Here is an 11,193-nt window from a genome sequence, read left to right as displayed (position 1 = left end):
CGCTCCTGCAAGAGAGTCACCCCCACTCCAAGGGAAAGGCAACAAGGAAACAAAATCCCATTTTATCTGCCTAAGAACTGTTTGGTATGAGTTCTCTCTCTCTCTCTCTCTCTCTCTCTCTCCTCTCTCTCTCTCTCCTCTCTCTCTCTCTCTCTCTCTCTCTCTCTCTCTCTCGTATATCTTAAAAGAAACGTTCACATTTTAGTCATAGTGCTTGCCAAAAAAACAACACCCTATTTCCTTTTAAAGAGAGAATATAAACACATCCCCCCAAGAGATGCGGGTGGGGGGGGGTGGGGTTTAGATGATCACATTTTAGTATCTTCTGCGTCTATTCTATTTACCCGGGGCTCACTTGTGTTCCGGAGGAAACAGAACTACTGACGGGAGACAGAGACAGAGACAGACGGAGAGATAGAGACAGAGACACACGGAGACAGACAGAGACAGGGAGATAGTGACACAGAGACAGAGAGACAGAGACAGAGAGCCAGAGAGAGCAGAGACACAGAGAGACATGGACACAGAGAGACAGAGAGACGTGCCCGGAGACCCGGACGCAGGCAGAGTTCTGGGGGGCCCGCCCCCGCGACCCCCCAGGCCGGCCAGGGGTCCGCCCCCGGTGCCCCTCCCCCCTCCCCCCCCCCACCCCCCGCGCATCTGTGCGCAGCGTCCCAGGGCGCGGCCCCGCGGGTGGTGGGGGCCCTTAATCTCTGCGCGCCTTGCCTTCGGGTTCGTGCAGAGAACACCTTCCCGGTCGCATCGCCGACTTGGAGGGCGTCCAGCCCTTGCCCAGAAAGCGCCAATAAAATGGGAAAGCGCGCAATTGATTGATAATACATTTTACAAGAAAAATATTACATTGTTGAAGCCTCCCCAAAGCGCCTGCCTGTCCCCAAAGAACCCGAACTTTCGGAACGACCTGGCCTGGGGGGGGGGGGGGCGGTGCCCCGGGGGCTCCTGCGGGCGTGCGCAAGGGAGGGGGCGCGCGGCGCGGTCCCCCGAGGGAGGGTCCCGGCAGGTGCGAGGCGGGGAGGGGGCCCCGCGCGTCCCGCCAGGTGCACCCCGAGGTTCCTTGCCCCCGGGGCTGCCCCGCCTGGGACGGCGCAGGCCTGCGGGGTCCCGAGAGTGGAGCCCCCAAAGAGGGCAGACGCTAATCGACTTATTAAATGTGAGGCGATCAGACAGCTCGTGTTTTAAGCCCAAGATCCACATTTAGACAAAAACAGAGCCGAGTTCCTGGTAAAGGCGTTTCTTCTCATCCTGTGACAAGTGACAGGAACGGAGGGGAACAGACTGGGGAGGGAGGGGGGCCGAGGGGCGGGGGACGGGCGAGGGAGGGGCGGGGGAGAGGGGAGAGGCGGGGAGGGAGTGCAGGGTGGAGGGAGAGGGGAGGAGAGGGGCCGGGGGGGGGGGGGCCCCCGGCCCGCGGCCCCCCCCCCCCCCCCCCCCGAGCCCGGGGGGCGGGAGGGAGGGGGGTATCTGACGAAGATCCGCACGGGGGTTCGAACACTCGAGCGGCTTCTAATTAAAGACCCGCGCGGAGCCCTCGGGGACCCGCCTGACGTCGGCGCGGGGATAAGAAGCGGCGGGTCCAGCGCCCGGGGCGGCCGAGCCACCGCGTCTGCGCCCCGCGCGTCTGTGCGCTCCGCCCGCCAGGTCTGCTCGGGGCATGGAGTAGCGGGGCGCGGGGACACACGCGGGGACAGACGCGGGGACAGACGCGGGGACAGGCGCGGGGACAGACGCGGGGACAGGCGCGGGGACAGACGCCGGGACAGTCGCGGGGACAGACGCGGGGACAGGTAATCCGGCCGTGCTCCGACGCGCAGGTGGACTCCCGGGCGGCGCCGGCAGGTGTGGGCCGGGGGTTTCCCGAACCCGACCCTGCGGGCGGCTGGAGCGGGGGTCCCTGTCGGGGACTCCTCGTCGGGGTTCGGGGACGTCCGGCCGGGAGGAGGGGGCGACGCCACACAAAGGCGCCGCTGGGAACTCGGGCGCGGCCCCCACTCGCCGGAGGGCGCGGCGCTGCCCTGGCGGGAGGACCCCAGTCCACGGGCCGAGTCCTCCCAGGATCACCCCTCACTCCCCGCGGGCCGGGGTCCTCCCGGGGTCCTCCCGTCTCCCGTGGGCCGGGCCCTCCCGGGGACCCCTCGCTCCCCGCGGGCCGGGCCTTCCCGGGGTCCCCCCGTCTCCCGTGGGCCGAACCCTCCCGGGGTCCCCCTCGCTCCCTGCGGGCCGAGCCCTCCGGGGTCTCCCCCACCCCTCCCCCCGGTCTCCCCACGGTCTCAGAGGTTAAGAAAGTTGCGCCGATGTCTCCCGCAGCCAAGTGCAAGCGGAGGTGCCATTTCTCCCGAAAGTTGGGGAGGGTGGGGGCAGGACCAGGGGCGGGGGGCGGGGGCGGCGCCCCGAATCTCAGCTCCCAGCATCTCCGCGCCGGGGCCTCCGCGGGTCCCGGGGACACCGCGTCCCAGCCGCCGCCGCGGGCTCCCATCCGCTCGGGGTCCCGGGGGGGCCGGGGCCGCGGGCTCGGCCGGCCCCCCCCCCCCCCAACCCCCGCCGACTTTCTTTCCCGCCTCCGCCTCCCACGCCCTGCCCCTGCAGAGCGCCGATCTCCCTGCGGCCGAGCGAGCGCACGATGCGCGGGCCGGGACGCCCCCTGCTCCTGGGGCTGCTGCTGGTGCTGGGGGCGGCGGGGCCCGGGGTCGCTGCGCCCCGGGAGGCGGCCGACGGACAGACCCTGCTGCGGCTCATCGCGGAGATCCTGCAGGAGCTCCGGAAGGGCCAGGCGGGCGAGGCCAAGAGGCTGCAGCTCGCGGGCCGCAGGGAGGCCTCGGACTCCGCGCTGGACCCCGAGGAGCAGCGAGTGGGTGAGTGCGCTCCCGGGGTGTGCGCGGGGCCCGGAGGGCCCGGGGGTCCGGGGCGGGGCCCGGGGGGATCCGGGGCGGGGTCTGGGGGGGTCCCGGGAGCCCCGGGTGGGCTCCGCACGTGTGCGGGTCCGCCGCGTCTCCGGAGACACTGAGTCGTGTTTGCTGGGAAATACGGTCCTGGAGAAAACGTGTATTTTAACAGGATAAACCCATTTCTGTTGTTTGGGGGAAAACAACTAGACCATGTGTTTTCATAAAGAGAAGCAAACGGGACTTGGGTGACCGACAGCCCTGCTCCGCTCCGCTCCAGGCGCGGGACCTGTTGCCCAGGTCGGAGCTTGGCACAGAACTGTCACGTGTCACTTCGGAAATGGAAATACTTTCAGCAGAGCGCTTTCAACTGAGGCAGAAGTGCTGCAGAGCGCCCCCCCCCCGCACCCCCGCCAGAGGCACAGCCTTCCCAGAGTGCCTGCCCCGTGGGAAATTTCCAAAGAAAGCTTGCGAGCTTTTAATGCTTTCATGACACAATTAGGTCAAGTGTGATAAGGTCAGTTTGATAGAGGCTGACGTTCAGACCAAGTGGGCAGGGTCCGCAGGGAACGTTCCCCCCCGACCAGGAGTATCTGTGAGAAGACAAAGTGCAACCACACGCCCTCCTAGCAAAAGTTACCACCCAGAGCGGACGAGTGAAAAAGCAGAAACCAAGCCTGGAATCAGAAAGAGTGTCAGTGGGGCACTGCCTGTTCCCCCAGTGAAAACTGACAGCTGTCTTTCCCCCGGAACTTTACCTTTTATCTTATAAACCGAATAAATGGCTATTTCCATGCATGTACATCAGCCTTGGCAACAGGTGGTTTTGAAAGCATTGAGTCCTTTTCCTAAATAGATACCTAGAAAAAGAGAAGTTTCATGACATTGTTTTTGGTTGCTGTTTGAAGGACTGGGTTTTCGTTTTAGAACTTTGAGAGCTCGTGGGATTTGATTCCCAAGCTCTCCAAAATGAGAATGTCTAAAGCGATTTGCTGCCGGAAACTAACCGCCACCCACACACATTTCTTCACCCTGTAACTTTGCGGTCACTGTCTTTTCCATCAGGGCAGAGACCAGACAAATAATATTGAAGCTTTGTGAACAGTTAATAGTTTATCTGGAGAAAAACCTGTCCCTGATTACAAGTCTTCACACAGCAATCAAGGGGGCTCCGATCGGCTTTATCTAGTGCAGGGTAACCTGCGCTTTCCAGCAACTTTCCTCAACTTTCGCTTAGATCACGGGACAAAAATGCTTCTCTCAAGCGATGCAATAATTACCTCCTTTCCCTTCAAACAGAAATCGTCCCTCGAGATCTGAGAATGAAGGACAAGTTCCTAAAACATCTCACAGGTAAGTGTCCCCACCTCTCCCCTGTGCCCCATCCCTGGCGCCCTGCGAGCCTCATGACATGCTTCTCCTTCCATGTTCCAGGTCCTCTTTATTTCAGTCCAAAGTGCAGCAAACACTTTCACAGACTGTACCACAACACCAGAGACTGCACCGTCCCTGCATGTAAGTGACAGCATCCGGACGGCTTTGGGAAAACCAGCACATGTAGATACGATTCTCATGTCCTTCTGTCTATACAGTCCCCTCCTTCTAAATGTCCTGTGTGCGAATATATTTCCCCCTATTAACTGTGGAGTTAGGGCGAGCAGACCATGGAAGAAGGTAGCTGCGTTCTGTAGCAGCTAGTGCCAAATGGAAAATTATTTACATTCGCTGGAATTAATCACCTCTTGGAACCGGCTGAGCTCTTCCATCCACATTCTCGTTTCGTATATGAATTCTGGCATGCTGTCTGTGTTTGTGTCTACTCAGTATGACAAACGAGCGCTAAGAAAGAGTTGCTCAGATGACTAGGGTGTAGTTCTGTGCCCTGGGGCATAAAGAATGTGTGTGGGGCCCCCGACCCTGACCAGAGACTTCCTTGTTCCCGTTAGGGATTGCAACCTCGTTATCTAAGGAAGGACTTCATCGCTGTTTCCAACTTCTGCTCCACAAATGCAGAGTTCACGCCTCAATCTAGTGCTCCCATAGCTTTCTGATCATTCGGCTGTAACAAAATGTATTCTGTTTCTCCCAAAGTGGCTGCTAGCGCTCCTCACAAAACATAGAGTGATGACAAGGGACTTAGGAGCTAGTGACGTCTTCGTTTGCAGGGACTGCACCTTGATTGCATGTAAGGCTCACGGGAGGGAAGTGTGCAGACATCAGGTGTCTTACTGGCTGCTTTCGGAGACTGTCCGACCAGACTTTCCCGCCCTGCCTTCAAAAGACAAAATGTAAACACATAAGCCACTTTACAGGCAGTGGAAGTTTTTTTCTGCTTAGGCAGCAAAGTTTGCCCCAACAACAGAGCTGCCAGCATGGAGGTCCCCGTCTAGGCACGCGTGACGCGGCCAGTAAGGCCAGGAGCATCACCTGATGCGGGAGGCTCCCTGTTGAGGCGGCGGGTGGCGCCCGGGGCCTCACGGGCTCAGCCGAGGCAAGCAGCACGTAGGCACGCAGCTCTGACTCTCTTTCCAGCTCTGTCTCAGCCCACCCATCGTCCAGGCCATTTGCAGCTGGCACGTGTTCTTTTCCCAGTTCCTTCCTCTGAAACGGCATCACCTTCCGTTTGAGAGTAGTTAAGTATTCCAGGGACCAGAAAACCTTCTCGTTTTTATTGTTTAAATGTGTGTATATTTTTATATTAAATCCCATCTTAAAATCACAGGGTCACAGGTTCTAAATTTGCAGATGGCCTCTGGGGCGGTCACTCCTGATCTTTCTTTCATTTATGGACGCACAAGCAGACGACCTGCTTCAGTTGCTTGCGCCCTGACACAGAGACGCCACCGCTTGACCTGAGGACACAGTGTGTGTCCACACCCACTGCCTCCTTTGGCTCAGAGCAACTCATCCGTTCTGCGAGGTGGCCGCCAGGGTTCATCACAGCTCCTCTGGGAGGCGGGGGCAGGAGGCGCGAAGCCCACAGACGCGTGCACTGCGCGAGCAGCTGCTTGTGCCGATGTGGCTTGCACCTCTCTCTGCCCACACAGAGCTGGAGAAACGAATCCTGGGAGGTCAGGACTGAAAGGAACCAGAGCCTTCTTACTCAAAGTGTGGTCCCAAGGGGGCGGGGGCTCTTTGGAAGAGCAGAACATGAAGTTCCTCCAGACTGCACCCTCATAGGACCCCCAGATTATTTTAGGGTTGGAGAACATGTGGGTTGGTGGGAGGCGGGGGTGGTGGTCAACCTCATGGCCTCTACATGTGCTGCAAACGGGAGCCCTTACCTCGAGCGCACACAACACTGCGTGCACGTGTGCTGTCTTTGGGAATACTGCACCGGAGACGACTTGGTGTGCGAGGGAAGAGGAAACAAATGCCGGGAACCCAGATGCCCCAGCCTCCAGCTGTTAGGCCTTTCTTTTTTTCCCCCTTTGAGCACAAACTATCACGTCCTCTAAATATTTAAGAGCGTATTTGTAGGGGTAGGTTAACCGCTTGTCCAACACGTTGTGTAAATTCATTGTTGTCAACTTATTTATTTATCAGAATTTCAGTTAAGAGTATGAATTCCTCCATTTCTAAGTAGGATTTTGAGACTCTTGAGAAGTAATTTATAAACCGCTGTAGCTTTTCCACATAACTTCAAGCTGAGGAAAGCCCTTTATGGCCATGGTCACTAAACCTCACTTGGTCCTTCTGAGGTAGCACCTATGGAATAATTTAATAGGAAATTAAGTGAGATATTATGGAAAATCAGCCTGTACTCAGAAATTAGCTCACTGCTTCCTTCTGTTATCCAGCCCAGGTCTTTCTGCTCTGTTACTTGAGTTTTGACCCACTGTCTTTAAGTAAGAGGGTTTTGTGTATGATGAACCCAGGTGGGGACCCAGCCTGCACATGCCCTGGAAGGAAGCTGCACAAAACCAAAGCCATTTTGAGGAGCTTGGGAGCCACCGCGGGAAGAAAATGGGCAGAAGACTCTGCATCTGGCCTCCCACAGGCTTCCCGTTCCATTCATCTCCTGCCCTGTGATGCTAAAGCCCCTGAAATGCCATAAAAGATGAAATCAATGACTTAGAGCCCATGATTTCACATGACAGTCTCCGTATCACTTCCAGGGAATTCAAAATATTTAAAGAAATGGCTTTAGCAGCGGATATTCTTGTTAAAAAAAAATGCTGTAAGGGTTGTTGACGTAACTGACAAGGGTCTGTGATTTATTTTCACTACAGACTATAAAAGATGTGCCAGGCTTCTTACCCGGCTGGCTGTCAGTCCTATGTGCTTGGAGGGATAAGGTAAGCCGACCACAGAGTCACTGGCACACACACCAAGGACCGGAGTCCGGTTTGCGATGTGAGAAATTCATGGGTGTTTAGAAACACCCCCCCCCCAACCTTTGGCCTAAGTAGCCTTACTTTGAGTCCAGTGACACTCAGAATATCTCCAAATAACGGCCATCAGTGTAAGGTACCCCGGCCACCTGCACACAGTACCCCAGGCAGCTGTTGTGAATTTTTCCCGTGAGGGCTCCGTTGGCAGAGTGCTAACTGGAAACAAAACCCATTAGTGGACTAGTTTCAGCACGTTAGTGCATAAAACAGGAGGCACGTCTAAAATCACGCCTGTTCACTTTTCGGCTTTCACTCATTCACTTACACTCATAAATGAGTGTATGACTAACCATATCCATGCAACTTTTATAGACATTATCTGGCAAATGTTTGAGTTGGAGTCTATCATCATGCCAGTTAGCTTATAAGGAATAGCCAAGAATAACTATTCTCTTCATATGTTTCTTTCATAGGCTCCAACGGTAAAAATATAAATGCACATCAAGAGCTTATGAACTAAATTTTTTTACCTTGGCCTCTTGAGGGCTGATGTGCGACCTGTAACACCAGCGGTCAGCCACACAGATGGCTGAAAGGGCTTATTTTCCTGATGCAAATACCGTGGGTTTCAGTCGCAGAATCTTACATTCACCGTGCGTCTTGTGGGTGCTGGGCATTTCAGAAGCCAAGTCTACCCGCACCAGACATGCTTCTGGTCCTCACATGGCTGTTCCCAGACAATTTATCTGCTGTCCAGAAGCATTAATAAAAAGGGGGTAGGATGCTGTGTTTGTCCAGGGTTACCCTCATTTGTCTCGTGTGAGGGGAGAGAAGTCCTGACGCTCGCTGTGGAAAAGCCGGTGGTGATAAGTTAACGTCCAGACAGTGCGGAGTGGCTGAGCCAAACCTGGGAGCCGGGACTGGCCAGGCAGGCACAGTCAGCCCCATCCCCAGCACCACGTTGTCCCCGCCAAACGCCCACGGTAACGAGAGGAGCAACATGGGGGTTGGGTGGAGCATGGGGTTGAGCGGGGGATTACGAGGCCACGTTTTGTGCCGGTTCACTGACACTTGTGTGGCACTCTGCACTTGGGGAGAAGGAAAAGCATGGTTTTGAATGCCAGAGCTGAGAAATGTCGTGCCCTAACTTGACCTCACCTTCACTTCCATCTGAGTCCTATCTGGTTTCTTCCACTGCCTACAAGGCACACAGAAGAGGCTTCTTTTTTAAAGCAGTGGATGGACTCTCCTGTCTCTGCAGGCGATATGCTCGGGAAGAGGATGTTGTTGTTCGTATTAGGCCTTGCTTCATAGTGAGACCACCAGTGTTTGCAGAGATGAGCCAGGCACGTCCTTGGAAAACAACTTCCATTCACTTAGGGGCAGGGAGACCAAATGCCCTGTGGCCATCTAATCAGGAACATGCTCCCGGTCTCTACACCCATTAACTGTGCCCCCCCCCCCACAGTTGGTTGCTCCTAGAGGGGCAGCAGGGTGTCCTTACTAGATCAAGAATGACTGTCGCGACCTAAGGAATGACGTGGGTGTGGAACTAGAACCGAGCGTGGTTCGACCCCTGCATCAGTCCCGGGATGGGCACGTCAGGGCTTTGGATACTCATGGAAACACCGAAAAGGGAGGGAGTCCTGGCGGGAGGCGATGTGGTCTCGGGAAAGGTGCTGATAGTTGGTGCACTTCCCCACCCTGACCCACCGAGTCAGGGTCCGGCTGGATGGTGGGACAAGGGAGACGAGGATGGTGTGTGCCCACAGGTGTGATGCCCAAAGGCCACTGTGCCCACTGTCACACTTGTCACGGCTGTAACTGTGTTCATTTTGGTCAAGAAATGGGTAAAGTTGGAAAAACACAGACATTTCTGCTAACTATAATAATTTCCTAATATTTTTTAAAGATTAATTTCTGCTAATTCCAGAAGTTTTAAACTGCAAGAACAACGTTGGTCACAACAACGTAGACAGGCAGGGCCCTGCGGGTTGGGTGAGGACATCAGTGAGACACAGGAGGGCACTCGCAGGACACACACTCCTGGTCAACACAGCTGCTCTGGTGTGGAGGAAGCAGGGCTCAAACACCTGTCTTCTGCTGCCCTGGCAGCTGCACGGGACGGACACGGCTGCAGAACAGGGTTCCTCGTCCGGCTCCAGACCGAAGCCTTGTCTTCTCCGAGGCTGAGCCTGGAAGCAGCCAGTGTATATGGGGTCCGAGCACAGGGACTCTTCACGTTTGTGAGCTGAGCACAAACCCCCTTGCCTCCTTCTTTCTGAAGCTCACTAACTGATCCCCTCCAGCCAAAGGGAAACCACAGGCTCCCAGCCACTCTCCCTCATAGTCAGAGACCCACTCGAGACCCTCCCACACACACTTCATCACCTGGTGCCGCAGCTCAGGGAAGCTAGAACCCTGAGCTCTGGAGTGTTTCCAAGGAAATGTAGTTCTGAGCAACAAGGACCTAGTTCAGTCTACAAAATGCAGCCTACTTTCAGTAACCCTGAAGCTTACCATTATTTTTTAAATTAACGAATGATACACCAGTGGTTCGGGTATACTGCATGGAGTGCTAGAATAAAGAGTTTATTCTTGGTTATCGGTTTTGCAAATGCTCATGAAGATGGAAGTGTGAAGGCCAATCGACCGTGTCTCAGGACTGCCACCAACTGTCAATCGGAGTGGTGGCCCCAGTTACCGAGGACTTGACAACACACACATCAGGAGTAAGGACTGTCTTCAGACTTTAACAAGCGTTTGGTCATATTTAGGGAGGTTTTCACCGCTTAGCACAGTGAGCATGTAACAACTGTAGGACCCGGTTATTTTCCACAATAAATGGACTATGCTTTTTGGAACAGCGAAATATACATACATGCAGCCCTTGATCCCTTGTGTTTATAAACACATTATGTTACATAATTCAACATCTAGGTCTTCTAGAAGCGCTAAATGTGGATGGTTATATCTGAAACCATGTTTTTCAGCCGTGAACAGAGGGCAGAGGGACGGCAGCCCGTGAACCATGAGAAGTGCCTTGGGAACCAACAGGGGACAGAACCTACTACCTTCACGAACACATCCCCTTGTGAACAAGAGATTTATTTTTGCAGACAGACTCTTCCATAATTCCTTTAACTTGAGTTGTGTATGTCGACACTGTTGGCAGATATGTATTCAGCAAATCAGCGTACCTGACGTTAATACTGGCCACTTGTGATTTTGGAGAAAAGGAAGGATCCACGCTTGATGAGCAGGGCTACAAAGTGACAGAGAAAGCGATTTCCTTTTCCTAATTAGGTGAAATCTCAAAGAATATTTCTTTAGAAACATAAACAGAATCCGAAACTATATTTTCATACAGCATATGGTATGATTTAATATTTTTATTACTTTTACAATTAAATTCCCAGAGTATTATTTGGAATTGCATGAAAACCCACAAAACAACGTGTCACGTTTTGGAGACAGTGGAGTGTAAATCTGTGAACATACCCAGGCTCATTTCATTTGTCCTTTGTACAATAAATGTAAGATAGTATCCAGATATTGTGCAATATGTAAATACTGTAAATGCTGAAACAAGTAATAAACAGTGTTTATTATAATGAAGTCTTAAAAGTGACTCTTTACCTCTGATGAGTTCACTGGTGGGAATTCATGATTTACAGACCTATGAAGAGATTGCAACACTGGCAAGAATGTCATGGAATACAAAAGCCATGAATACATGAAGTGGCAAGGCTATGGATTCTTGGAAGGGACAATTAAATTGACTTTTTTTTTTTTTTTAATTTTTTTTTTCAACGTTTTTTATTTATTTTTGGGACAGAGAGAGACAGAGCATGAATGGGGGAGGGGCAGAGAGAGAGGGAGACACAGAATCGGAAACAGGCTCCAGGCTCCGAGCCATCAGCCCAGAGCCTGACGCGGGGCTCGAACTCACGGACCGC

General features: G+C 54.1%; 1 protein-coding gene across 4 annotated transcripts; it reads left to right on the top strand.

Annotated features, from left to right (window-relative positions):
• The first annotated feature begins 1,502 nt into the window (after positions 1 to 1,502).
• Positions 1,503 to 10,861, top strand: ALKAL2 (ALK and LTK ligand 2). 4 transcript variants are annotated; one of them, XM_040495938.1, is made up of 6 exons: positions 1,762 to 1,805; positions 2,605 to 2,870; positions 4,200 to 4,253; positions 4,335 to 4,415; positions 7,133 to 7,198; positions 10,228 to 10,861. In XM_040495938.1, exons 2-5 carry the CDS (start codon positions 2,639 to 2,641, stop codon positions 7,195 to 7,197), a joined length of 432 nt encoding a protein of 143 aa, XP_040351872.1. In that variant the 5' UTR covers positions 1,762 to 1,805; positions 2,605 to 2,638; the 3' UTR covers position 7,198; positions 10,228 to 10,861. The 4 variants fall into 4 exon arrangements, with proteins under 4 accessions (XP_040351874.1, XP_040351872.1, XP_040351873.1 ...); XM_040495940.1 differs by lacking the exons at positions 7,133 to 7,198; positions 10,228 to 10,861 and adding an exon at positions 6,779 to 7,112 and having other exon boundaries at positions 1,503 to 1,805; XM_040495939.1 differs by lacking the exon at positions 4,335 to 4,415.
• Positions 10,862 to 11,193: the final 332 nt, after the last annotated feature.

Source organism: Herpailurus yagouaroundi, unplaced genomic scaffold (assembly GCF_014898765.1).
Source record: "Herpailurus yagouaroundi ecotype Mexico unplaced genomic scaffold, PumYag 188, whole genome shotgun sequence".
NCBI lineage: Eukaryota > Metazoa > Chordata > Mammalia > Carnivora > Felidae > Herpailurus > Herpailurus yagouaroundi.
This window is presented reverse-complemented; position numbering and strand designations above follow the sequence as displayed.

Coding starts and splice junctions, on each gene's coding strand:
- ALKAL2 (XM_040495937.1), top strand. CDS start 2,639: ATGCGCGGGCCGGGACGCCCCCTGCTCCTGGGGCTGCTGCTGGTGCTG. Junction 4,254..4,334: donor GTTCCTAAAACATCTCACAG/GTAAGTGTCCCC, acceptor TCCATGTTCCAG/GTCCTCTTTATTTCAGTCCA. Junction 4,416..6,778: donor AGACTGCACCGTCCCTGCAT/GTAAGTGACAGC, acceptor TGATGAACCCAG/GTGGGGACCCAGCCTGCACA.